This window comes from Lethenteron reissneri, chromosome 18 (assembly GCF_015708825.2).
Source record: "Lethenteron reissneri isolate LAM-NWPU_2019-01 chromosome 18, ASM1570882v1, whole genome shotgun sequence".
NCBI lineage: Eukaryota > Metazoa > Chordata > Hyperoartia > Petromyzontiformes > Petromyzontidae > Lethenteron > Lethenteron reissneri.
Window position 1 is genome coordinate 10,282,424 of NC_083796.1, and position 26,807 is coordinate 10,309,230.

General features: G+C 42.1%; 1 protein-coding gene across 4 annotated transcripts in view; it reads right to left on the reverse strand.

The window, feature by feature from the left end:
* Positions 1 to 1,998: 1,998 nt before the first annotated feature.
* The window catches only part of LOC133343851 (methyl-CpG-binding domain protein 2-like), a 44,186-nt gene continuing 19,377 nt past the window's right edge, over positions 1,999 to 26,807 (reverse strand). Inside the window, exons 2-8 of one of the 4 annotated variants that reach the window (XM_061553766.1) lie at positions 20,048 to 20,207; positions 19,431 to 19,451; positions 18,880 to 19,017; positions 13,529 to 13,619; positions 11,933 to 12,110; positions 8,035 to 8,158; positions 1,999 to 2,954 (exon numbers count right to left, since the gene is read on the reverse strand). In XM_061553766.1, coding sequence (XP_061409750.1) covers positions 8,035 to 8,158; positions 11,933 to 12,110; positions 13,529 to 13,619; positions 18,880 to 19,017; positions 19,431 to 19,451; positions 20,048 to 20,207 — 712 coding nt within the window. In that variant the 3' untranslated portion in view covers positions 1,999 to 2,954. Of the gene's footprint in view, positions 2,955 to 8,034; positions 8,159 to 11,932; positions 12,111 to 13,510; positions 13,620 to 18,879; positions 19,018 to 19,430; positions 19,452 to 20,047; positions 20,208 to 26,807 lie in introns of all 4 variants that reach the window. The other 3 variants (XM_061553765.1, XM_061553768.1, XM_061553767.1) reach the window with 3 other exon arrangements.

Sequence of the window (26,807 nt, forward strand, 5' to 3'; positions counted from 1 at the left end):
TGAATGGGTTCTCACCTCTTTAAACATTACATTATATTGATATTATTCAAACCCTATTCCCACTTAAAATTGCGAGCGAGTTGAACATAATTAAATAACCCGAGCAGCATTTATTGCTTGGGATGAGATAGTACTGAATACATCTTTTTTGGTAAAATTGCATTTGAAAGTGAACTAATTCATATTAAAAATGTCACCGGGTACAAAGCTCGCTTAAATAGCGCATCATTATCATAAGGAAGCTTTCGGATAGTCGTAAAATTATTGTATATAGCTAGAAGACATTTCCTTTAAAAAAACAGAGGCGAACCATTTAACTTAGTTAGGAAGTCGACAGACAATGAAACAAAATCTGCAACCCAACGTAAAAAAGTACAAACTTTTAATTAAAAAATATTCTGATACACACACTGCCGTTAGCAAAACACATCTAACTCATCCTATTTGTAATAGGTAATGCTCGTTTTATGTAAATCTAAAGATTTAGTGTACCAGTTTTTCGAGGCCAGGAAAACCTCCTGCAACAAAAAAACTGCAGTCGTGACTATAAAAGAGCAATTTATTACTGGAAGTAGAAAATAATTAAAAGTATGTCAACAAAGCTAGAGTGTAAACAACCAGTTCTTTGGTACAATTCACAGCAGTTTATACCATTACCTCCTATCCATTTAAATCACATTACACGAAGTGACCCCTTATTTCAAGGGCACCTTAATTGGATAATTCGCAATTAAATGACACCATACTTAAGCAAAAGTTATTCCATTACTTCAGTTACTACAAAAGCACGCGAAAAAATGTTTTTTTTTTTTAAACGTATACCGGAATAGTCAAGGCACACATGGATTAGTAATCATTCACCTGATGATTCCAGTTCAACTGAAAGTTTGTTGCTCCATCCATGCATCATGCAAGTTGGCCCCTGCATTAACAAAATTGCATGTATCATGGGACCTTTTGGCCAGTATCAAAGTATGAAAAATAACAATAGGTGTATCCCTCTGTCAATAAAACAGCCGTTTAGATGGTTGCCTTGTGGCGTTCTCTGGTCCGACACTGGTGAAACTTGGCCATAAAAAAGACTGTCTCTGGTGTAGGCCATTCAGTTTCAAAGACGATGCATATATTATCAGAGCATGTTCGTTTGCACGTTCACCACAAGTACGTGTGGCTAATGCAGACTTTATTCCTTGCAACATGTGTTTGACAATCTTAACGCCTGTTTTATTGCCAGAAAGGGTAAAACCTATTATTTTTTCATAAACTCGCCTTTTAGTTCGTGTTGCACAGCAAACACACGTACAAAAATCCACGTAAACTTACCTTACATCGGGCTCCATTTGGAGACAACCATCTCATAGCCATCACAATACACTCTCGGACTTAGGAAATATCCATCACTTGCGGTACACATTTTTCAATGCCAATGGCGGTGTTGTGCAAACTGTTTTTTGTGCGTCGCACGACAACAATATTATGTTTAGAATAATATTTTTTCCATCATGTTAATAGCATAATGGCCATGAAAACATAGCAATCAAAACAAGAGTGACCTCGGCTTGACATTCACACATTAACCATAACGCTGAGGCTTAACAAAGGCCTTTGCACCTATGCACCAAAATCGATTTAAATATTCTGAAGCCTTTCAGCCATCGACACATCATACTTACTTACATACGCAGAAAGAGGGACGCCGACAACCATTCATCCAACCAGACTGAACCAACAGCAAAGGCTACACTCTACTGGGTTGATGAAGGGGCTTCGGCACCCATAAAAAACGAAGATGGATTTGGAACAGAAGCAAGTGAGTCGGTGCTCGACTCAAGAGTGGGCATGAAAGGAGATGAGGAAAGTCGAGGAGAGGAGGCACTCCCAACAATCTATTGCTTTACCTTGCAGCGACTGCTTGCCACATTGGCATCACTGCTGCCAACACGTTAGCGCCAGGTCCAAAATGGGACAGTAAAACTGTTTACTAAAAAAAAACGTAACTTGAATATAAGGCATTGTTTATTAGAAGCAATATCAGTATGTTACAATATACGATAAATCTGTTTAATTTAATAACCTTAAGCAATCTGTTATAAAAAACATTCATGATGGTATTTACAGAGCAATTGTATAGTTCCCATACACAATGCAAAAGTAAATAAGGGTTTTAAAAGACATTGGTTTTTTTCCAATTTGTGTTTAAATTATTGGCTTGATCCTTTATTTTGAGTAATGGAATGTTCTCTAAACATTGCTTTTTCTATAGGATTAAGAACTTTTAAAACATCATTTCAAAACACTAATTTATTCTAACATTATTTGCAGTCCACTCCATATACAGTATATGTGCTCTTTTAACTCTGAAAATACACAAATTGTAAAGATTTATTTTGCTTAATATATACTGTACAAAACTCACTGTATATAGTACAAAGCCCAGTAGCAACTGTCTGCAAAAATATTTGTAAAGAAATAAATCCCTTCTATTCATTAATAAAATAGAAAAACGTAAAAAGCTGTATATTTTAAAATCAACAGCTTTTAGGATAATGACAATTCGATTTGTAAGAAAGGCTGTTGTGCTTATAAATAGCATTAAATACACATACGACATTTTTATTTCAGAATGTCTCATCATTGAATGATAACAATAAAATGCCTTTACCCCAGTGGCTGGGAGCTGAAGAAGGGAGAGAGAGGGGGGAAGTGGGTTTTGGGGAAAACCCGCATTATTGGGTTCAAGAAATACTAGACGTTTTTCATTAAAAGAATTCATTCAAACAAACATTATAAAAAGTCATGGCTTGCTATGGATCTTTTTAGAGCAACATACATGAAGGTGAATGCAAAGTGCTGGCTGAATGTGCGCACGAACGTGTGAGTGACTTGGCGAGCATTGCTTCATGATTTTCTGCACCCAGTCAAAAGTGCTCCAACCTCCAGTAATTGTCTTTTGCCTGCAAAACATCGAGAGAAAGAAACAGGGTTTTAATACTTACGTTCAACCTGGTTTTAATAGTTGCACTAAATTTTTATTTTTTTATTTTACCAGGTAAGGCACACTGAGCTCTATAGCTCTTATTCAGAAGCGACCTGGTCACAAATGATTGACGAAGTGGCTTCATCATGTGGAAATTTATGATTCTAAATGTGGATGGAAAAACCCTGGGCGACCTGGAGAAAAGTCCAAACGTCCACGGGAAGAACATGCAAAACTCCAAATATACAGCAGGCGTCCTGGTCGGGATTGAACCCATGTGCTCCTGGAAAGCAGGCGAGGGATTTAACATCTCGCCACGGCAGCGACCGATACACAAATCAATATCGTTCCTGTTTCAGGACCAGAACTTCAACAATTGATTCACGTGACCTCCAGCCACCGTTTCCTCAGTGAACTGTATAACCAAACAATTCAAAGAGGTTACATCGAAACAATCGCGTCTAAGAAAAGCTTGAGCTCGGTTCAAATACCAACTTGACAATAACAACTCAACACCACAAGCCATGCAAGCGCCACTGTGCACTTGACTATCTTGCTGATACACCACCGGTAAATTTGTGAAGGTGGGAACAATTTTTGCGATGAAGGAAAGTGAGTGGGTGCGGATTGTGTCGGTGGCCAACTAAGAAAACCAGCTTTAATGCAAGTGCTAAAACCCTGTTTATTCATACATTGGCCACAGACAATGACGACACAAATGAAGCAATGACAGCGCTTAACCGGAGGCGAAAGAAGGCTCTGCAACCTTCACTAATGTCCCAACTGGGTGACCATGGCCGAGAGCCCCGCATTCCCAATTTGGCCTTCTGGAGACCGCAGCAAAGCAAGCCTGTGAGGTTGTATGTTTGTTTAGCTTATTTCGCACCGTACATAGCCAACCGTGCTTCAATCGGAGGTGCTGGAACGTGTGAGGTTTTGTGAATGCGTGAGGGGAACTTTGCCGAAGGCACGCCAGCTTTGCTAGCCCAGGACACTGCCATCGGGGCCCGGAGTTCACTCACCCTTTGTGACGAAGTGATCGCCAACAGGAACACCGTTTTGTGAGTCAACAGTCTTTCAGAACACGTGTCCCCCCCCCCCCCCAAGGGTTCAAGACGAGAATCAAAGAGTGTTCAACGCCAGGTGTAATTTCCGGGGTGCAACCCTCGGGAGCAAACCCCGACCTTGTTTGGTGGCCTCTCCCGCTTCATGGCCCTAAAGAGTCCTGACAGCATGTTAGATTACCTTACCGAGTGCCCCTCAACTTCCCCGTGGAAGGCCGAGATAGCCGCCAATGACCCTCAGGGCTGCCAACGAAAGCTGTTCATCGAACGCCTCCAATAATTTTGCAATGTTCACGTCCCCGCAAGATACAGCTTCAAACCCTTTGCATGATACCATCCTCAACACTTTTTTCCAGCGGGAAACACACTCACCAAGCGGCCTGTCTCCTGGACTTAAAGAAGTAAATCCTGAACCCCTCTGTCCAAGTCTGGAGAACCAGGCCCTCTTAATTTCCACGTTGTGAGGTTCAAGGCAGTCGGCCCCGACACCAGTCCCTCCCTCTGCGACAGCAGATCCAGCATCGATGGGGGCTACAATGTGTCGCCCACCAGCATGGACTTCAGCTCCAAGAACCATGACCTCCTGGACCAGTCTTACAGCACCGTTGGAATTGGAAGCGGGGGGGGGCAAAAGTAACCAAATCCCTCCCCCTTCCCTGTTCAGCACTGTGGACATCCCATTCGTAATCACAGCTCCCCGATGGCAGTACCTTGAGGCGAAGTACCTCACTTTTGCGCACTCCCTCGCTCTCTGCCCAAGACAAGAGGCGAGCCAACTCATGCGTCAGTTTGTCGAACCGAGGGGGGAGCCCTGCCGGTTCACCACGGCAACCGCCATTGTTTGTCGCGCCTCAACAAGACATCCTTCCCCATCACTACTGCTCCTACTTGCCGTTCTAGCAGTAGCCTTAAAAGCCCTGAGCTACAGGAGATTGATGTTCTCCTTCCTTTCCGCTGGTGACCATCTGCCCTGCAAGGCCTTTGCTTTGGCTTTAAGAAGCCCAGGGGAATTCCCTCCCGCAAGCACGGAGGCTCCAGCCATCATAACAGGCCCCGCCTCGGCAGCTGGAGGAGAGCTTCACAGAGTGCCTTATGTTGCCCTCCACAGGGGTCTGCGTGCTGTTAGCAAGCAGCACTGCATGGTGCTCACATGTCGCCTGGCCCACCTATGTGGCCCAGAGTTCCCAGGATGCACCTTGCACTCCCCCCACTTCGCCATGCAACCAGTCCAGGGTGGTCCAAGCAATGGGGCTTCTTTCACTTGACCTTGTCATCACCTGCAAACTTGAATTAGTCTGGGCTGTTGCCCCAAGACCATTCGACAGGCATCTTTGAAGCCTTTTGTTACATCTCCCAGGAGGAAGGGCCAAGCGAAAACCCCCTCTTCTGCGCTCAATTCCTCAGACGATGAGCACATGCCTCCTCCTTTGCCTCTGTTTTTCACTTAACTTTTCTGTTATTCGAGTCCAAAATCCCCGTGGGTTTCTCAAATAGTTTTATTGCCACAGTAGAGGTGGCCGAGACCCCGTAAGGTATTCGTGAGTTTGGTCCTGCTTACACGTGTGCCAGCAGTAGCACACCCAGGCACCCCATGGATCCTTCTGGGCCTCCTAATTGGGCCCCTCTCTCAGGCCTGTCTGAGGTTGCCCTCAGTATGAGCTCTCAAACGCTCTGCCACCGCCAAGAACATCGTGTCATTTTCCTCCCTGAAACTCGTCGTCGCAGTCAGAAGCCTGCTCAGAGACACTCAACATACGAGGGGGCGATGGGCTGCGAAGACAATATCGCTCCAATTCAGCGCATTTTGCAACCAGTTGCAACCGATCTCTAAAGCATTGTCGCCCGACGGGCACTTCCTGGGCTCTGTCATTCTTTTGTAAGGATACATGTGTTAAACTTCTTTTGCACCGTACATAACTGTGCTAATCGGCGCTGTGCCCCCCCCCCACCACCCTATAAATGTATCACCCTGTCAGAGCCGGTGGACGTTGCTTGTCAGCCTTGGGGGAGGCCACGCTTGCCTCCAGGGGTACATTGCCCCTACATCACCATCTCTTTCTTGATGGCTCGGTGGACATGTTTGTGGGGGCCGTTGGTGCCCCCAGCTCCTCCCCACCTCGGTGCGATTGGTCGCAAACCCACGTTTTCCAGAGGCATCCGGCTCGACTGGCCGCTCTCTGTCGTGAGAGCATGGACCTAGCGCAAGGTCTGGGATGTCCCAGCGGGACAACCACACCCTTTGGAGCTGATCGTAGCGCCGTTTCATGCTCGGAAAGAGTTGGATGGCCTCTTACCCCACCGGCGCTGCCATTAACTGTGGCTCTTGGGCACCAAATACACCGCCTCCACGCTTTCCTGTCCCGTGAGGGTAGCGCGCTCGCTGCCGTCAACACGACACCTGTTTCACGTCCGAGGTGCTCCAAGCACCGTGATTGCGGATCGCCTTGCCATCCTCAAAATGTAATTCCGATCCGCTGTCACGGTGCTCCGGGGCGCGTGGCCATGTCCTACTGAGCAAGGACCTCCATGTAAAATACGAAAAACTTTCTCGCACGAAGCCATTACAAGAACAAAAAAGGCTGTGCTACGCTGCTCAATCGCAGTAAAACCGCATGTATTACCCGCGGGATAATTTGTACGTTCCACCTACGTAAGAATTTAAACTCTTACTGCTCGCAGACGACTAAACACTCTGCACCTGGCCCAGGCGCAGAACTTAAAAAACACTAAGTAAATTTAAATTCTTTGGATCTTTCGGTAAAGTCACGTAGATAGAAAAATAAAATAAAAAGAAAGTGAATAAAAATAAAAATTATAAAAATAAAAAAAACATTAATGTAGACTGTAGCCTGGTTTTTAGCCTGAGTGAGTGTACTGGCAGTCTATAATGTAGACTGTAGCCTGGTTCTTAGCCTGAGTGAGCGTACTGGCAGTCTATAATGTAGACTCTAGCAATGGTTATTAAACTGAGTGAGCGTACTGCCAGTCTATAATGAGTAAATGGTGGCTGGAGGTCACGTGAGCTGGAAGAGGGGGGGCAAACCACCATCACCCCTCCACTTCAATAGTTAAATTATTAATGAATCACTCAAGTTCTGGCCCTGGTAATGTGTACAGTTGGAGCGTGTCGGTGACCAAGGTATGAATAACAAATAAACTTACTGCACACACTGTAGTTATGCAAGCATTCCATTTTTTATGCCCACTATTTGTCACAGTACAATTAGCTTACAATGTGGACATTAATGTTCCATTAAGACGGACAGCATACTTGAGCCTCAGAACCCTAAGTGGTGCCATTTATTATTCATACATGTTTACTGTCAGACAGCAAATGCACAGGATTCCACCACAGAACAGTGCTGTACCATATCAATTCCACTATTTTAAGTGGTGAATTGTAGAAGAACGGCTACTTATTGAATTAAATTTAGCAATGGCTCTCGTGTATGATGATTTATTGCGTTTGTCCTGCAAGGAGCAAGCCCTGTGCGCACATGCTGTAACACCCTTACATGCTGTTACACCCTTATAAATATACACAGCAGAGCCACACACTTAATAATCACTCCGGATTGTACGTCACCTACTTGTTATTTCCAGCAGAAAATGTTTCACGCGAACCGTGCAGGCTTAACTGCTTACAATGTGATTTCTGCTCATTGCGGTGCATTAATGAGATGGCTGGCTAGGAGCTGTGCAATATGTGCCGCACAATAGGGGTATCGACACGCTCGCGAGAGCCAGACAATTTAATCGCCGACACCGGCGATGAAGTCCTAGAACGCTGCGTTTGAAAGAGTCGCGGAACAACAATGACACCAAATTAGCGAGCGCATCATTTGCGAATTGGTAACGGACTCCCACTGGCACCATTCTGTTCCGCCTCGTGCATTTGCCGATGTGCCGTATGTGTACTGTAGACCCGGCGATATGCGTCAGATACATCCCCCGTGCCCGTGTGAACCGCAGGGTCAGGTTCGGAAAAGTCACCTATGCCACAACAGCTTTTTGTGTCTGCTCGCCTCGCGTCGCCTCTTCTGCCCGTGCCACCACGTCGGCTGTTAGTGCCTCCTCCAGTCTCCTCCTCACACTCCTTACCCGCTCCTCCTGCTGCCTGCAGACACAAACACAAAAGCGCTCGTCACCCACGTGAGGCCGCGGTACCTGGAGGAAAATTAAAAAGCGTTTGCCATCCATCATCTGTCAAGAGATCTGCTGAACTGTGAGCCATTTGAGTCTTTCATTATTACGGCTCATTATTATGCAGTGTAGGTGGCCTCTTCTCACGACCACTAAAATCATTACCGCTAGCCATTACCCGCAGAAGGAAAATACACACCAACAATTGTAATGCAATATTCGATTTCTTTGTCTGAAAACATTGCGTGCAAAAAACAAGCCCTCAAGTGGAATGGATAGAGTAAAGTGTTACTATGATGTACACCCAACAAGTCAGCCTCTGCTGTTTCAGCACCGACATTCATCACCAACCATTAAAATATCAGACATCAGAGCAGCTTATTAGGATCTGTACATTCTTTCTCCTCTGCTTGGAACAACAAATCAAAACCATTACCCTCTACATTTACCAATACGTCTCCCATAAGGGGCTCCTGAGACAGGGCTAAAACCAAGAACATTGCCACCATTTCCATTAACTGGCCAGAGCTTATTTATATCTGCAGCTATCACTTTAAATTCAGCTGGCCAAGAGGAGTCATTCAATTAAAAGCCATGCGCAATCTATCCTGGACATCTATCCACGTCATCTGTCAGTTTCTCACAAGTCTGTCAACCTGTAGTAAATGTTCATCATGCCTGTTTTATCAGCATCAAGCATTTCTAAATTTATCAAAGAGATTATTATACATAGTGCAACATACTGGAATAAATTTTAGGTTGCTATGGAAATCATATGTGCGCAGAGGATACATCAGAAGTAGGCGGTGAGTTACATGACGGTTAAACATTCTGAATGTGAAATTAAATCACAGCTATGAAACAGCCGTATATAATTCACAATGCAATTGTAACTGTAACTGCAATTTTGGCTTTGTAATTGTTATAGACAATATTATTTCGATTCTGAAGAATTTAACTGATAACATAATTGGTTTATTGAAATCAGCATTTTGGATTATGAACAGCTTTACCTATTTACTATTTGCCATGTGATATTTTCAGGCATCCCTTGCGTAACCCCCCCCCCACCCCGTAGTGTAAATTGGCAGTTACGCGATTAATCTTTTAGGGACATACTTCACACTTGTACTGCTGCGTTTCACAGTTATGCGCTCCAGAAAAAAAAGACTAAAATTGTGAGAGAAAAAAAAAATGTCCCAAATTTTTTTTTTTCCTTTCAATTATAAAAATTCACGGTAAAAATAATACATTTCTCATGGCGTCATCACGTCATGGCGGTGCCCAGTGTCATGGGCGGGGCGTAGCCATCCTAGATGTCTTTGTCTGCATCACGTGTGCAGCTGCTGCTGTTACTGCTGCTGCAAGCAGCCCACGGAAGTGTTAAAGAAGCCCTGAAGTTACTCCTTATTAAGTAATCCCTGTAAGTAGTAATCTTCTTAACCTTAATTATTAAGTGTTATTAAACTCCTAATAAAGTATTGTAATTAAGTATTACATTTATACGTATTGTGTAATTCCAATAAAAAAGGAACGAAACGGGTGGACTTCTTCACAAATCTGGCTGTCACCTGATGAAGCTAGTTGTAATTACTGGCGAAACGTCGTACTCAGATTTTAATGTTGTGGCTTGGCTCTCTACCAACGGTAATCCATATTGAAGTATGGTGCCCTGTATAGGGATGCATTTAAACAATCTTTGGCATGTTCTGTTTACGTGACAACCCTTACTAGTTGGCTATGTAAGGTGGTGGTGGTGGGTTTTAACGACACATTTATATATTTTCGTGATCTAACAAAAGAAAAAACCCTCTATTATGAATAATAACTAAATTATATATTTTTTTTCTTTGGCAACGCACCCCCCCCCCCTCCCTTTATAACATATGTCAATGTGAAAATAGGCTTCGTACAGCGCGATTCGATTTACGCTGTTTTTCAGGAACACGTGTCTCGTGTAATGCGAGGGCCGCCTGCATACGAGCATAACAGTGGGAGCCGAGACCATTTGGATACAAAGCGTGCAATCTATGTGGAGTGAAATTCAAACTGCTAAAAGAATGAATGTTTAGCTTTAAAATGTCAAATTTTATTAAGTATTTACATTAAGGAGTTTCATTTATTAAAATTCCTAATAGATTAAAAAAAACTAAATTACCCTTTAAACAAAAAATCTCAAATGAATAAAGCAATTAAAAAACCACTCTCAAAAGGAGGTCGCACTTGACTTGATTATTTACAATAAAAATACGTCCGTGTGATGACATATTCAATGCTTTAATTTCCATTTGGCAGGCAAATACAAACCATGTTTGTTTGGAGTGCTCTAAAGGTTGGAGCTACTTTAAAGGAGAGCTTGAAGATCAAGTATGAACTTCTACATTAATAATAATGTATTGATGCCACCTCCTGGAAAAACAAAGTAATTACATAAACTCTTTTCCATCGAACTTTGTTTTAATATAAGCAAATGATACAAATTAGATGTCTCCAACAGAGGGCTTAATAAACTTGCTGTTACTGACACTGTTCACATTGGAATTAATGAACCATGATGTCGAAAACGAATTGTACAACAGTCTGGTCAAATTGGTGTAGTGCTTAATTACTTAAACAAGGTTCGCCATCGCTACGAGTTGTCACGTAAATTACAATTCCATAAAAGATCCGAATAAAACTCAAAATAACACATTTTTTCCATTTGTACACAATGACATAGATATTAAGTAGATTCCAATCAACAGTGTTATATGAACACTGTAGCTTCCTATTTAAGCAGACCTTTTGATTGCTTTACATAAGAGATTAAAATGGACGAACATATGTTAAGTGCAACAATTGTAATGTAACAGCACAAAATAACTTCACAATGAACAGACAGGTATATACTGTATTAGTGTACACAATCAAATGAGGTGCCGTTCCATCAAAGCTACTCATACTGCGTTATTTTACAGCCCTTTGACAATCTGCTGCTTAATCAAGGCCTTCTCATGCTTTGTCGGTCATGGGAGTTGTTTAACCATACTTCAGCATGCTAGCCGAGCGATTTTCTGAAGGCGATGGAGATGTGGACCCAGGACTGGTTTGGATATCAACACCGATCTTGGGAGTGGGCAGGAAGTTAACTCAAGACACGGGGTTCATTGCACTGCGCGCTAACCGCTGCTCCACTGCTCCAATAAAGGCATGAGCACATTATTTTCATAAATAACGTACAATAAGCACACTCAATGTATTAGAGGGAATGTTTAAAATCTCATTCCAGTGCCTTGCCCAAGTAAGCCATTTGTTCGCGAGTCGGACAATGTAGTAACCGGCAGTGATAAAAGCGAATTTACAGGATTACCCACAAATAATGATTGAGAATGATTGCTGCGATGAGTCACCCAGCCCTTTGAGCTGAACCAGGAAAGATCACAGATTCACAGTTACCAACGTGCTGCACTAATCATCAGGCTTGATTGGCAACAACTGCGATGTGTGTATATTATTTTAATGGGTCGACCCAGGGGTCGACAACCTTCTGCTCCGGAGCCGCATGCGGCCCTTTAAGGACCGCTTCGTGATGTTGTTTATCAAGAACCGCCGTCTCGCATGCACTTGCATTGCGGCTCTTGAAATAGATAATTTTTTTACCGAATTCGAAAAAAAATGTCTCTTCTTGCTATTTTCGTTGCTGACCCCTGGACACGCTCCGGATGACGACATGGATGACGACACGCTCCGGGTGAGTCTGGAAACTCACCTGACGTCGTCTTCCGTGACGACGAAGGGCTTACAGAGGGGCTGCCCGGTGTTGAGCCACACCGCGGGGTTGCGCTCGACGGCGGTTGACAGCTGCCCCGTGATGGGGCCGCTGCTGTGGTGCAGCGCGCTGGTGATGGTCGACAGCAGCGCATCGCCTGTGATGTTGGGACCTATGCCTGCCCAGCCCAGTCAGAGTGTCAGAGAGCACGACGGCGCCCGCCGTTCGCCGCCAAGTGACGGCAATGTCACCTACAGTGCTTTTGAGGCAACACAAGCTTCCGTCTTCAGGTGGAACTGTCACAGCACGACTGCTTTATCAAGTAGCAGTCGTGCTGTGACGGTTCCACCTGAAGACGGAAGCTTGTGTTGCCTCCGAAACGTCGTGCTTTATATTTTATTTTTATTTTACTTTAATTAATTTTAATTTTTTACCTACGTGACTTTACCGAAACAACCTATGAATATGAATCCTTGCAGTCACGAAAGCTTCAAATCTAGAAGTGCTTTTGAGGTCACGGTAGGTGCACTCCGATGTCACATGACGCGTTGAAAGCTCACTGGCAGTTCACCGGTCACAGGACAGACCCAGGTGTCACAGCTTAAGTGACTGGGATGACTGACAAGGTACCGACTTGCTCCCCACTGTGCCCACAGTGCACAAAGAAACACAGATGTACTCGCAAAAGCCAAATTCTGAGCACAAGCCTCGAACTATGCATCACGGCTATGACATTACGATTAAACTTGTTAATTTTACCAGGTAAAATGATAGCTCAACGAAGTGGCTTATCACATGGAAATGTATAGCAGTCATATACTTTAAACACTATGGGGACCTCATTTGCCAGTAAAAATATGATAATTGGTTCTTTACCCTTCTATCTGGCAACAAAACTGACACCTTTTTGCAAGGAGTCATGTTTGCATAGACCGCAATACCTGCAGGTATTGCGGTCTATGCAAACATGACTCCTTGCAAAAAGGTGTCAGTTTTGTTGCCAGATAGAAGGGTAAAGAACCAATTATCATACTTTAAACACGTTTCTAAATGGAGGGAAGAACCGGAGGACCCGGAGAAAAATCCACGCGACCATGAGGAGAACATGCAAACTCCACAACCTCCTACATACCAGGCAAGGGAGTTAACATCTCACTAACGCGGTGCTCATAAGAAGCACGATGGACATTTTAAGCATGCACATTGTGAGATATTATTTATTACTCTCGTGTTTAAAACCAACTGACAAAAACACTTTTTTTTTTATTTAGTTACATTAATTTTGATTTAAAGCTTTTGTGACTGCAGGGATTAATATTCTGAAAGAACCAAGAATATACATTAATTTTTTATAAGTATTCTAGTGTTTAAACCAACTGACAAAAACAGATTTTGTTAAAAATTCAGTGACATTTTTTTTTTCTGGAATATAATCTTCGGAAATATGAATACCGTTTTAAAAGGCCGGCATTATTTTACAGCAAAGCTTCTCGTTATTCGTAAGAATTACACGTAATGCGGCTGTAGCGACATTTCAATTAAACGCCAGTGTAGCACAAGCGTAGGAGATATCCAAACCTGAGCGGGGGCATTCACCTTGTAATAACCTGGGCAGTTCGATGGCCCTCATCACCTCCTCCGCAATGTCAGACGCACTCAAGCCCTGAAGCCGCTTCTCCCAAAACACCTGCAGTCACGCACAGCACAAAGAGAGCCAACTGTACAAAACATTTAACTACAGCCGCGTACGTGCGTGCGTACGTGCGTGGTGACTGTAAAAGGGGAGCGCGCAGTGGGTTAGGATTAGGATACCACCCGAGTTTGAATCATACCCACGATAATCAGTGGCGAATAAAATCTGACCAAGTCCTGACCCCTCCCCCCAAAAAAACCTGTCACCAACCTCGCACAGACCAGCAAAGTGAATTATGATCAAGCATATCCAATGACTGATATGGCTTGGGAAGGCCTTTATCCATCAGTGGCTTGACAAAGGGCTGTAAACTGTTACACTACAGAAAAGCAGTAGAGGGCATGTTTCATCACCAAAATAACATTTAACGTATGACCTCATTACCCTGAATGTGCCCAATTCTCATCAGATATAGAAAAAAAAGGAGGGTTACCCCTAGTTAGTACATGGTTGGGAGACTACATCCCTATACTAGTTGTTATAGGCTTGTGCTGCAAGACAGCCATGAGATGGCAGTACAGCACAGATTCTTGAATCTGTATGGAGCTTTTAAAATTACTCCCACGTTTTTGTAGATATTTTCCAGGTACACCAAGGTTTTCGCCCACATGCCAAAACTTCATGAATGGAATTGGTCAATAATTCAATGTATGACCTCCCAAAAGAAAACTGTCTTTATACTCAGTGAGGTTTTCTTAGGAAAATAAAGTAATATCGCCAACGCTACACGACCAGACATCATCACCAGCTCAACTAATCCAACAACAATAATAAAATATGTAAGTGCCAATTTTATATACAGTATACATTCTGTATAATCGTCACTGCAAACAATGGACCTTTATAACCATTTGTCAAGTCCTTTTTTTTCTTGCAGTAAAACCGTGACAACGCTTCAACGGCTCTGGCAACATTCCGTGTACCACCCACACGCAACTACGCCCCACTTCACTCCAAAAGCCCTCCACTGCCTCCCTTGGTGCAGGAAATAAATAAACCTCTTGATGTACAAACCAGCAGGGTGATGGATTCTCACACAAACACAGCACAATTATACGCACTTTCAACTGTTTAAAACCACCTTCATATTATGGAAGTGTTTACCTATAGATTCTCTCTGAAATCATCTATTTGGCTGTTTTTAAACCATTTTGTACCAACGGTTTGAGAACTTCGTGTGTTGTGTATATATTGCACAATACTGATGCACGTACACAGAGCCTACACCGGCCTCAACTGAAGATTCACGTATAATCCTAAAACACATTTTCCCAAAATGCAAGCCGCAAGTCACGACTATGAACAAAATAGGCTCCCCGATACGCAAAGCACTCAATCATATGGAATCATAAAGAACACGTAACACTTAGGACACAGGGTCTTTGGAAACCCCAATTCATTGCTCTATAAAGGCACCAACAATTTCTAATGTGCCGAGTCCCAAATAATAATAGCAACAAGCTGCCGTCTTTATTATAGATTCTTGATAAATTCTGACTATGAAACGCAAGGGAAGACATAACCAACTCTCATTGGAATCTTAAGCATGTTCAATTTCATCTCTGGGACCAGACACCACTTGGGAAATCCATATGAATGGCTGAATTGTCAATAGGTCTCTCACTGGTAGCCACACGCAATGGGAGATTTGAAACGTGGAACACAATATTCGTTCCTACTCGCTTCTTCCTTTTAAAATTATCTGTTTGCCATCATGCCTCCGAAATACACAGGCAAATCAAACGGTAGTGTACGGCACACGCCACAAGCAATGCACTTCATGGCTTGCTCTGAAAAACAAACACTTATCACTGGTCTCTGCAGGTGTAATATGACATCACAGACTACCCATGGATGGCGACACATTGCAATTGTACACATGGCAGGTGTTTAAACTGCGTTAAAATAAACAAAACAAGCCGTACCCAATACCACGTAACTACAAATTATATTAATTTATTTTAGCAAAGACCACTAATAAGCATACAGAAAATGAAGAAGTAACAATTTATCCAAACTTGTCACGATATGTTGAAACTGGAAGTCTTGGAATACTTGGCTGCCATGAGCAGAGACACCTTAAGACCCATAACAGAGGTGTTTTGGGTTAGATCGCGTAATTATAAATGTGTCGTTAAACCCGCCACCACCCGACACAGCCAAACAGTAAGGTTTGTCGCATAAACGAAACATGGCAATTAGTTACTAGTACAGCACACTGTATGTTGGTGGGTTTAACCCAAACAAAACCTCTATTATGGATAATATTGGTCGCGAAAACCTACAAGGTGTTAAACACCTTCAAGACTTTGCTTGATATGCGGACTGAATCACGGTGCCAGCGAAGCATGCAGCCTCAGTCTGGACACATATTGTAAAATAAGTATAACCCGTAAAAACAAAGTTTTTCACTCTAAATCCTTTATATGCGTGGCGGCTAGAGTCCTCTCGTCCTCTGGCTTGAGATGGCTGCCACCTATGGGTCAGATGATTGTCTGCAGTATTAAACAATTGGTAATTAAATATTTAATTTGTTTTCCCTAAACAGTGTAAAATTTTGGAGAAAAAAATTTCACGAACATTAATTGTCTCGCACAACGAGTCTGTGTGAAAAATGTCAGCTCGATTGGATCACGGGAAGTGGGTTAAAAAACGACCGAAAGGTTTGCACGGTCGTAAGCAAGCAAGCAAGCACGCAAGCAAGCAAACTTAATATAAAGGATTTAAAAATACATAATGGGTGGGGAGGGACTGGTCACCCCGTGGTGCCCTTATAAAACTCAACGTTTAACCTACTCACGCCGGCTTGTGCCCGCCCTCACAGTCGGCCATATTTGTGGAATACACCACGCCGCCGTTGACCCTGCAGGCCATTGACCGAGCAACCAAATGTTCCTACCAGCTCCCTCCGCAGGAATGTGTTTTAAACAGCTAAACATACCCTTGCTGTTTATATTGGGTACAGACATCTCAGCAGTTCTAAAATTACCTGAACCATTCTTAGAATTAAACCCAAATAGTGCACACAAAGATGAACATTTTCAAGCTTACAACCACTGTACTGTTCAAAAGTAATAGTAAAAGCAAATTAGAATTTACTGTCGAATCTGCAGACTGGTTTTATTTGTTTCGGAATCCATATTTTATTTATTGCATAAATGTTACATTTCTCTCCTGCTAAGACAATGCTTTATCATAAAGGGGAAAAAACTGAAAAGAACACTACATTAATGCATAATTATTAGTCTACATGAAATTTAATAAGTCACTGGTGTTAGGTTAATTTTCGAATAACTTCACATAACGTCCTCCATGGCTAATACAGTCACCATATGAACCAGGGCCCAGCTGCTGGGCTAGAACAGTGGACCTCTGCAACAAACGTTGCTTATCTGGTGTAGCATATGGAAACATAAGAGCTTTGTAGTGATTTAACATTGTGCATATTTTGCAAATGACTTTTTTAGAAATGTAATATGGACAAAGCCATCTGTAACAGCAAGGATAGCATTCCGATTATCTATTTATAAACATAGATTTCAGGGGATTTGGCGTGGCGATGCAAAAAATGTAAGTGTCTAATGAACCGATGGGACCAATCAGCATGTAATAAAAAAAATATTTAAGTGTCTTTTGGTGCAATTATGCACGAAAGTATTTACAGAAATGTGTGACTAATATCAGGAAACCACCAACATTTCTACAACATCACTGTACAGCAACATTTGCAATGCACTTTTGGACAAATGGATAAGGAATGTGGTTTTAACAACTCCACAATTTATGCTGATATGGTAATTCAGCCAAATCAACATAATAACAGGATGGAAAACACTTCGAAAAATACCTTGAAAAGATTAATAATATTGAAAACTATCAGATTTCACAGCAGTTTTTTTGGAGCAAATTAAAATATGATAGAATAATAAATATTTAGGTACGATTAATTTACATGCAGATTTACTCAAATTCTAAACACGACATCTCTTGCAGGCTCTCTTGAGTGGGAATTTAAGTGCACATCAAGCTACTCACATTTGGCCTCGAGAAACACTTTTGTGAAACTAAATTTTCATTTCCTTAAATAAACATTAAATCAGGCAATTTAAAGGCTACCACTTCAAGATGCTCAGAGAAACTTCGTTTCATCGAAGGCAGTGCCGTGCTGATTTCCAGTCGTCAAATCTTTAATCCTGGCTTAAAACTGTGCACATCAATGCCAAATTTTTTAAATCACATCCTATTTTTACTGCATTATAGATTTGTTTTGTTCTCCTGCACCCCACATATGTGTTCCACACCACCTATACCTTCTGCAATCTCTTCTTGAAAATACAAAAGTAAGGTCACTTTAGAATCATAATATTTATTCTGGAGGAATCCGTTGAGCTATGAAGCTCTTTTTCACAGATGTCCACTTCTAGATCACCTTCATATGTCCACTTCCTGACCACCTTCATACTCTCCCACAGAAACAGGTATCTTCCACCTTATTACGTAATTTATCATTTATTACGAATATGCCTGTTTACTCAGGAAAGCCTCAGCGAGTCCCAAGACTTTTTTTCAGAAGTGTCATGCCAAATATTCACTGCAGGCGGCGATGTTGCCACGTGTAAACCCAATTGAGTACATTTACAGGTCGATATTTTTAGCATTGGGATGTTTGGCTAATATCAGGATTTTTTTTTTGCTATTTGAGTAAACCTAAGAACCCAGAGGAAACTCATGCAGAACTGGGGGAGAACATCCAAACTCCAAACAGAAGGGTGTCTTGTCAGGAATACAGTAAAACCTTAGATTGAGAGTAACTTGGTCTGCGAGTGTTTTGCAAGACGAGCAAATTTTTAAAATAAATATTAATTTGATAAACGAGCGAGGTCTTGCAATACGAGTAGTACGTGCATACGCTTTGTCTGCCGAGCATCACGTGATCACAACTGATACACGAGTGCTTTGATATACGTGCTTTGGATTACAAGCACGTTTCCGGAACGAATTATGCTCGCAATTCAAGGTTTTACTGTATATACTTTTTTTGTCCCACATGCCCTACTACAAGAGAAATGTTCATTGCATTTTCATCCCGCACCTCCAACTAACACAGTTGGTGATGTACGGTGCGAAAGAAGTTCAACATGCATACATACATACAAATCTTGACATCCATTCATAATAAGATGATTTGTAAATTAAAAATTAGCTTTGTGTACTGCCAAAGCATTCATGCTATAAGCAGTTTTGTACCACCCACCTGTTTGGGAAGATCCAGAATTCGCTGGGGGTCATGCTTCACCTTGTTGGTGGGATGGTTTGTCACTTTCGTGATAGGCTGCTTGAATATGGATGCCGTCTGTCTGATTGGCAGAGAAGTATTCAGATCCATCTTCCCCTAAAAAATCAAGAGTACACAAAAACATAAACCACATAAACAAAACAAACCAATAATCCGTCCGATTCCCACCCCCCACATCAAAGCGCCAAAAACACAAATAGTGTAGGTTGGCATTAATTTAATGGAGCAGACAATTACCGTAAAGACAGTTGCCTTAACCAAAAAACTAAAAAATACTCAAGTAATCATTGGTCTGTAAATATGTTTTCTCTGACAAATAGACCATGGCTAATGAAACATTTAAATTAATATTCTGAAACAAATAGCCCATCTGGTAGGTGCACAGTGTTGAAAGAGTGGAAATCACAGAGGGAAAGCCACCTGCTTGGGAAGAAAAAGATTAGTCCTTTGGATATGAGGCTGCCACACTTTACAGGCTGAAGGTCTAGAGAAGGACTTTGCTTACTTACTTTCACCGATGTAGCACACTCCTGTTAAAGAGATGATAATGCCATTTTAGATAATGTTTAATGTAAAAACCTATGACTCATCATAAGATGTGCACACAACTCTGCAAATTACAGACAACGTCTACTATTGTTAAGCACCTGGTTGCTATTGTTCGTTGTTGGGTTGAAGTGCATAGGTTATGTTAATCATGCTTAAAAGATAACACTTGCCCTTGAATAAATGCTTTAACAAAACGTTTTACGATAAAAAGTGATGAATAAGATCAGCAGTGGCAACCAAAGAGCCCGGACCACTTCAAGTTGCTGCTCAAAAAAACAAAGTGGATGACAACCTCATGTGGCGTAGACCCATATCGTAAAGAGAAGGTCCTTGCATGCAATATCAGCCGTTCACCAGCATTTATTCAAACAAGCCTGACTCTGCTCATGATACACGATGTCAAAATCAGTCTACAGGCTGCTGGTCTTAAATCAATCTTGCTGAAATTATGCACTCTCAGCAGGCTGTGCAGCCGATGGGTTATAATAAATAGTTTATGTACAGAGAAAGTCGCATATATTGAGAATAAAAAACGGTCTGTGTATTTACCGTGTGCATGTGTGCGTGGTAAACTTACTTTAGAAGAATTGAGCATCTCATTTCGCAACTTCTGTTTGTTCTTCTGCACCTTGCCGGGCATCATACGTCCCGTCCGAAAGTCGAAACATCCCAAGTCCACCACATGTCCAACTGCCCGTGACAGCTGGGGTTTGCTGCGAAACTTCTTTCCTGTTGGACTACAATAATAAAACACAAAGATATGCTTATAGCCTGCTCAGACATATCGCGCGAATTGGTAACAGGGTTTAGTAACAAGAAGAGACATTTTTGCATCATTGTGCAGAAGATTTGTGTCATGTTCAGAAGGTTTGTTGACACTAGATGCCATTTGTATCCACGAGTGGAATTGGACCAAGATGATCTAGAATGTAAAGACTAGATTTGAAGCTTTCGTGACTGCAAGGATTCATACTCTTAGGTTTTTCTTTTCGTGACTTTACCGAAAAAACCTAAGAGAATGTAAAGACTATTGTTCAAAAACATCACTCTGACTTTTTAGACGCAAATATTTTTCTACCACTAGGGCAGGGGATGGCAAACCTGTGTCTTTGGAGCTGCGTGCGGCTCTTAAAGGACCGCTTCGTGACGTTATTTATTAAGGACCACCATCTCGTATTCAAAAGCATTGCAACTCTTGAAAGTGATGTTTTTTTACTGAATTCGAAAAAAATGTCTATTCTTATTTTAGTTGCCGACCCCTGCACATGGGAACACACATATCACACGCATGCACACAAAACTACTCCCAAAAAGTGGAAAACATTCTAGAAAAACGGGCATGCATTTTTTTAGTGCCTAGTTATATCATACTGGGACAGGATCCACGGTGAAGTGAGGAGCGCACTGCTCTCTGAACCAGGATAGTTAAACGACAACCATTACAGCGGCAACCGTCCGCATTACCGGTTGCAAAAGTCAAGAACTGGCAACCGTTTACCGTGGAATGGATGCACCAATTGGCACGCGTGAACTTACAACTGGCACGGAAACGTGTGACTGCGATTGGCCAGTGGCAGCCATCTTATAGCACCTAATCCAGGGGTCGGCAACCTACGGCTCCGGAGCCGCATGCGGCTCTTTACGGGCTGCTTCTTGACGATATGTACGTATGTACAGTATGTACTCAGATGCATTGCGGCTCTTGAAATACTGAATTTTGTACCGAATTGGAAAGAAATGGCTCTTCTTGTTATTTTGGTTGCCGACCCCTGACCTAATCCTACGAAGACAGGCCTCATTAAGTCTCCGTGTGGTGCGTTCCTTTTTTCATCGAAAATGAAAACAAATTAAGGCGCAACCCTGCAATTGCTCACTGGTTGGCGGAGGGGCCTCTGCTAAAAGGAGCTCTAGAGGGGGTATCAAATGTGTTGGAAGAGGTGGGCGTACCCACATTTTACCCCACCACACGAAACCTGCCGACTAACTTGAGGCCCCATCATACTGCTTGGCGGACAGAGGCAAGGGAATTTAAGAAACTCGGCCCATTGTTTCGACTGCCTGCACTGGGAGACTGGATCGAGCCACTGCCTCTGGATTGCAAGTCAAGTTTTCTAGCCATTACAATCACACATAAGATGACAAACACAATGACACAGGGCAATACAACATCTATTTTGTATTGGTTTTCACGATGTTATTATCGGATATGAAAGAATAACGGTACTAACAACCTTACTATAAACCCAGAAAACTCGAGTTTAATACCCAGACAAAGCTAACATCAATGATGAGTGATATCTGAGCTCGTCATGGGCCCCCTCTCACCAACTAGCACTGACCAGCGTGGTGATTTATGGTCAAACAACCTTCACACAACTGAGACAGGATAATTTACAAAGCGCCGTAATTTATTATTACGCATCCAATCGGTTTGATCGTTTGGTACAACCAAGGATTAAACAGACTAAAACGGCAGGCACACTACTCAAAACCACTCAAGCACATGAACATGCATTTCAAGGAATCAAAAGGGAAAGCTGAGTGCACAGAAAAGACTAAAAAAATGCATTTTTCAAAAATAAATTAACCAATGCTATGTTCAGCCTCCTGTATAGGCAGTTACATTTGAAGGCTACCACAAATGCTTAGAGGAGTTAGGGAGTGTAGTCCTGGCAGATATGGCTGCGAACAAGTGTTACAGAGATATTGCTATTTAATAGGCGTGCAACAAAGCACATTCATCGAGTGCAGCCACTGGAGGTGCTGCCATTCAGCGTGTAAATAAAAGGTTATTGAATCAAAATATGGCGAAATAAAAGTTACAGGCCTCAATTCCTCCAATCTGGACGCAAATTGAGCAATTGTGTCCCATGTACAAAAATTGACAGCCTTACATGAATAAAAAATGTTCAATCATAGCATTATCTTAACAAAGTGCTCTACAATATTGCTGTACAAATTATAAATAAAGCATCCATCACCTTAGACAAACAAGAAACTGAACAGTACCCCGTGTCACAACACACATGTAAAACAAGTGTCGCGTTGGCCCAAGACACGCACTAAAGCATTTTTTCAAAAACGCAAAGTGAAAACGAAAGGTCAATACGGTATGAAGGCAGGTGTGTTTCGAACTCTGCAAGGCTGACTAAATAATGATGGCCAGCAGGCCCAAAAGTAGTTTCCCCGTGATGGCGAATGACTCTCCATCCTTGTTTACTACAGTGTTTGGTGTTATCAACAACAAAAATGGTACAGCTACTGATCGTCTGGAATTTTACTTATCTAGAAATCAAACTGACTGTGGGGTGAGACCCCAAAACCCATGCCAGAACCGTGTTGTATTTTTTTCAGGTATATATACTGTGGATATCTTTGAAACCCTTGCCATTTGCTTCAAATTAATGAGCTAGGTTTGTTAAAGTAATGTTAGTAATGTTTTATGTACCCAGAAAGCCTCAATTAATTGTCTGACTTTTTCAGGTGGTTTGCACTTCAGGATGTTTGGTTCAATTTATTTGAAGCTGGCAACAACAAAAATCCCATATATGTGGAGAGGAACCACTGACTATGCCTGCCACTAACATAGTCTCATTTATTGTGTTTTACTCAAAGGCAAATGAAATGAACTCCAGCTGATAAGACCGCTAAAAGAAGAGGAAGTAGAAATGCACATTGTTTGGCGATCCATGGTTGTTGTACCATGGTGACATGGTGATGAACAAACTTGCATGAGAACCACAAGTGGTCATTTGGGTGCTTAAACCTAAATGTGTCAGTAATTCTCAAATAAGCTCACCAGAGTAGCATCCTCCTTAAGACCCTTGGCGGCTGTGGACACCGCAAACCTATACAGATGCCAAATCGAATTATTAATTACAATAATTTACAGTCTCGTGCTAATCCGCTGCTGGATGAAAGTCTCCACACGCTGCGTCAGTCATGGGAATTGTTTGATCATACTTCACTGCACATTGGTCAGTGCAGGCTGGTAAAGGGGTGGCTATTATTACTTGCCGCCGATGCTAGGCATGGGCGGGATTCCATTCAGGTTTCTGGGTTCATAGAAAAGCTCCCCTCAAATACAAATATATGGGCTGATAGTCTAAAACAAAATTCATACTGTGTTCCATTAACGATAAGTTTAATTAAAAAAAAGTTTGCTCAGCATCGAGTTTTCAATAGTAAAAAAAAAAACTTACTATAAATCTATGTCATTAATTTTTTTGCTCCATATAATATTCCTATTTTGATCTTTGATCACAAGATGAAGAATATTCCTTTCAGAATCATCACAGAAAGCAGGGCATTACCCCCATGTTAGAGGATGGCTCGTGGAAGAGCTGACATCACAGAACAATTTTCAGGTCACTTAAATTTCCTCTTATCCACACTAGGTGGTGCATCTTTTCCACGTGCCCTGCTTTAGAAAGGCAATTAATTCCCAACAATGTTGAGTCCCTCGTTTTGAATGACTCAAACAAAATTAAGTGAAAATATAAATTTAGCATTACAATTGTTTGCGTGCGTACATTAGCGCCTGGGAATCAAATATCAACCCAGGCCACTGAAGAACCTGGTTTAGACTCGAACCCAGGTTTCCAGCAATTCTGACTCAAGTGTTGAGACTGTGTATTGTCTCTCCCTGAGCAACCTGGTCGCCTCCACAGTTTTGTATTTTGATTCATACCTACATTACACTGTAACGTTTGTAAAATCATGTAAAGTTAGATATGCAACGCAAAACAGAAATTATGTTTCCAAACAGGTTCATTACCATGCACTAAGGGAAATCACTCGTGTCACGCACAGATGAGTTCGACACAATCTGCCACCCAGAGAAGCGCGTGGAGCATAGCATTGATGTAAATTCATGCCAGCAGGAGCCAATACTGAACACTGCCCATCCCAATGTGAACAAGGGCCAAAGGTATTTGTGAAACAAGTTCGGGCAGCAGAAATTATTCATATGACATCAGACCTGCTGCAAGTCATGACCTGACCTCAGAGGGTGTGTTTTATAAGCATTAGTCATCAACTGTGCTCACTATACCTCATTTGGTATTTCCCTTAATGCCAATGAAGGGGGAAGCTTTTTGACCAAGAAAACCCAGGAATGTCAAGATGCAAAAAGAGAATGTGATTAAAAGTCAATCCCCCCCCGAGGGCTATCCCCAAGGGCTATCCCACATGGCCTTGGTTTTGCCCTGTTAACACAAATAAAGAAAACAGACAGAACCTTCAGTTCTAGCTACTGAGTTACATTTTGTTTATCCACAATAGCAGGGCAGTACATTGTACCACTGTGTTATTTTTAGAGTTTAACCTTAAAAAAACAATTATATGGACAAATGAAAAGCAGCTGTGAATGGTTGGAGGCAATTTATAGTTATCGTTTTTTTACGAAACGTAAAATGCAACAGGATGTCAACAAGCTGATCAGCACCATGAGCCGACGCAATACAAAAATGCATTTGCAGTGCATTTCTTCTCAAATTTTGTTTGTCAAAAACCGTTAGAGATTTCTTATTTGGCAAGAAAAAATATACACATTTAAATAAGAAACTCAATAACAACGTGTTTATGGTTTTATTCTGACTGATAAGAATGTAGCTGTTTACACCAGAAAAACACCAAAGTAAAGCACTTGCGTAAGCAGTTTTGTTCAGCATTAATACCAGACAATGTACCACTGCTGAATCCTCACCACAAAAACCACAGCCCTTTTTTGTAACACACACAGCTGTCTAAGACGAAGTCTTATTTTAGAGTATTTAAACTTAAACTCCACAGTGGGTTTTATCGATGAGCGTTGTCGAGCCGTGTCAAGCGCGGGTCTTGTTCGCTACCACACGCACGTTGCTTTTAGCGAGTTAAAAGGGTTTCGCCATGGACTGGAATGAAGGTTACGCAACAGCTGCAAACATCCTATGCAATGGGACCAGAATGTTCTTTCCTGGACGCTCTGGAAGGATGAAATCCCCTTTGGACGTTAGCCCGCCTGGGCTCATACCAAGTGAACTGTGTGTTTGGGGTATAATGACCCTGGTAAGCATTGTTCGTCAACAACAAATAAACTACCCAACAGGCCTCAGTCCATCGAGCAATACCACTCGTGCCCCCTACGGAGATGACCGCACAGATATACATTTTAAATGCCTCCTGGTCACACCATCCGTTTGCCACTCCCAGCACGCAAAATGCAATCGTCTGACATCCCACAATGCAAAGCGTGCGCCCCCCCCCCCCATACCACATGCCTTCCCAAGAGGCTGTGTACAGAAAAGACGGCTGTTTGTGTTGTGGCCGAAACGTCGTGAGAATTTTATTATTGTTTTAATTTTATGATTTTATTATTTCTTTTCTACGTGACTTTACCGAAAGATCCAAGAATATGAATCTCTGCAGTCACGAAAGGTTTCAATCGAAATTTAGCTCTAAGCATTATTCATGTCAACGCAATCGGCACATGCTTATACATACGTTGACATATAATTCCATGACTCATGAGGAAGTGATAAAAAGGGCAAAGTATGAGATCAAATGAAGCAATAGAACATAATCTGTGAATGCACAACCTGAAAATGCTATATGTTGAACTTCTTTCACACCGTACATAGCCAACCGTGCTAATCAAAGGTGCGGGGATGAAAATGCGATGAAGATTTCTCGTGTAGCAGGGAATGTGGGAAAGTAGGCCCCTTAGTATGTGAATAAAAAAGGTGATAAGAAGAGGTGGCGGTTCTGTGATTAATGTATTTTGATGGGCTATTCTCTCACACCGCGTTGCACTACTCTGCAAAGGTTTCCGAATGTACGTCATCAAATTATGTGGCGCCAATAACACAATTAAAATCAAACTGGAAAAATACCGAAACAATTTAAATTGTACTTTTAAAATAAATGTATGACTATCATTGAATACTCAATACCCTTGTGAAGAATATCGTTAACATTGCACATCTTGTTCCCTACACAAGTCCAATTGGGACAGAAAAAGGGTTTAAGGGTACAATGCCACATCGAATTTGTCTCAACAATGTGCAAGCAAGCCCATTATTTAGATATGCTTGAACACATCTCATTCTTAGTTCGTGGTCAAATCTTGGAAGATGATCGTTTGCAAGTAGTCCGCTCTCCAATAGCGTGGTAGTTGTTCCTGAAGAACACCGCGTTATGGAAAAATCACGTTCTATAAATAATACATAATGTGGGGTAAAGCACAGTTCGCGATAACGCGTGAGATGCGCATGCAGGCTGAGCAAAGACTGAGGCGCGTGGGTAGCATCTCGAAGCATCCAGCAGCATCCCAAAGCCTTGTGCAATGCCACTCGGAG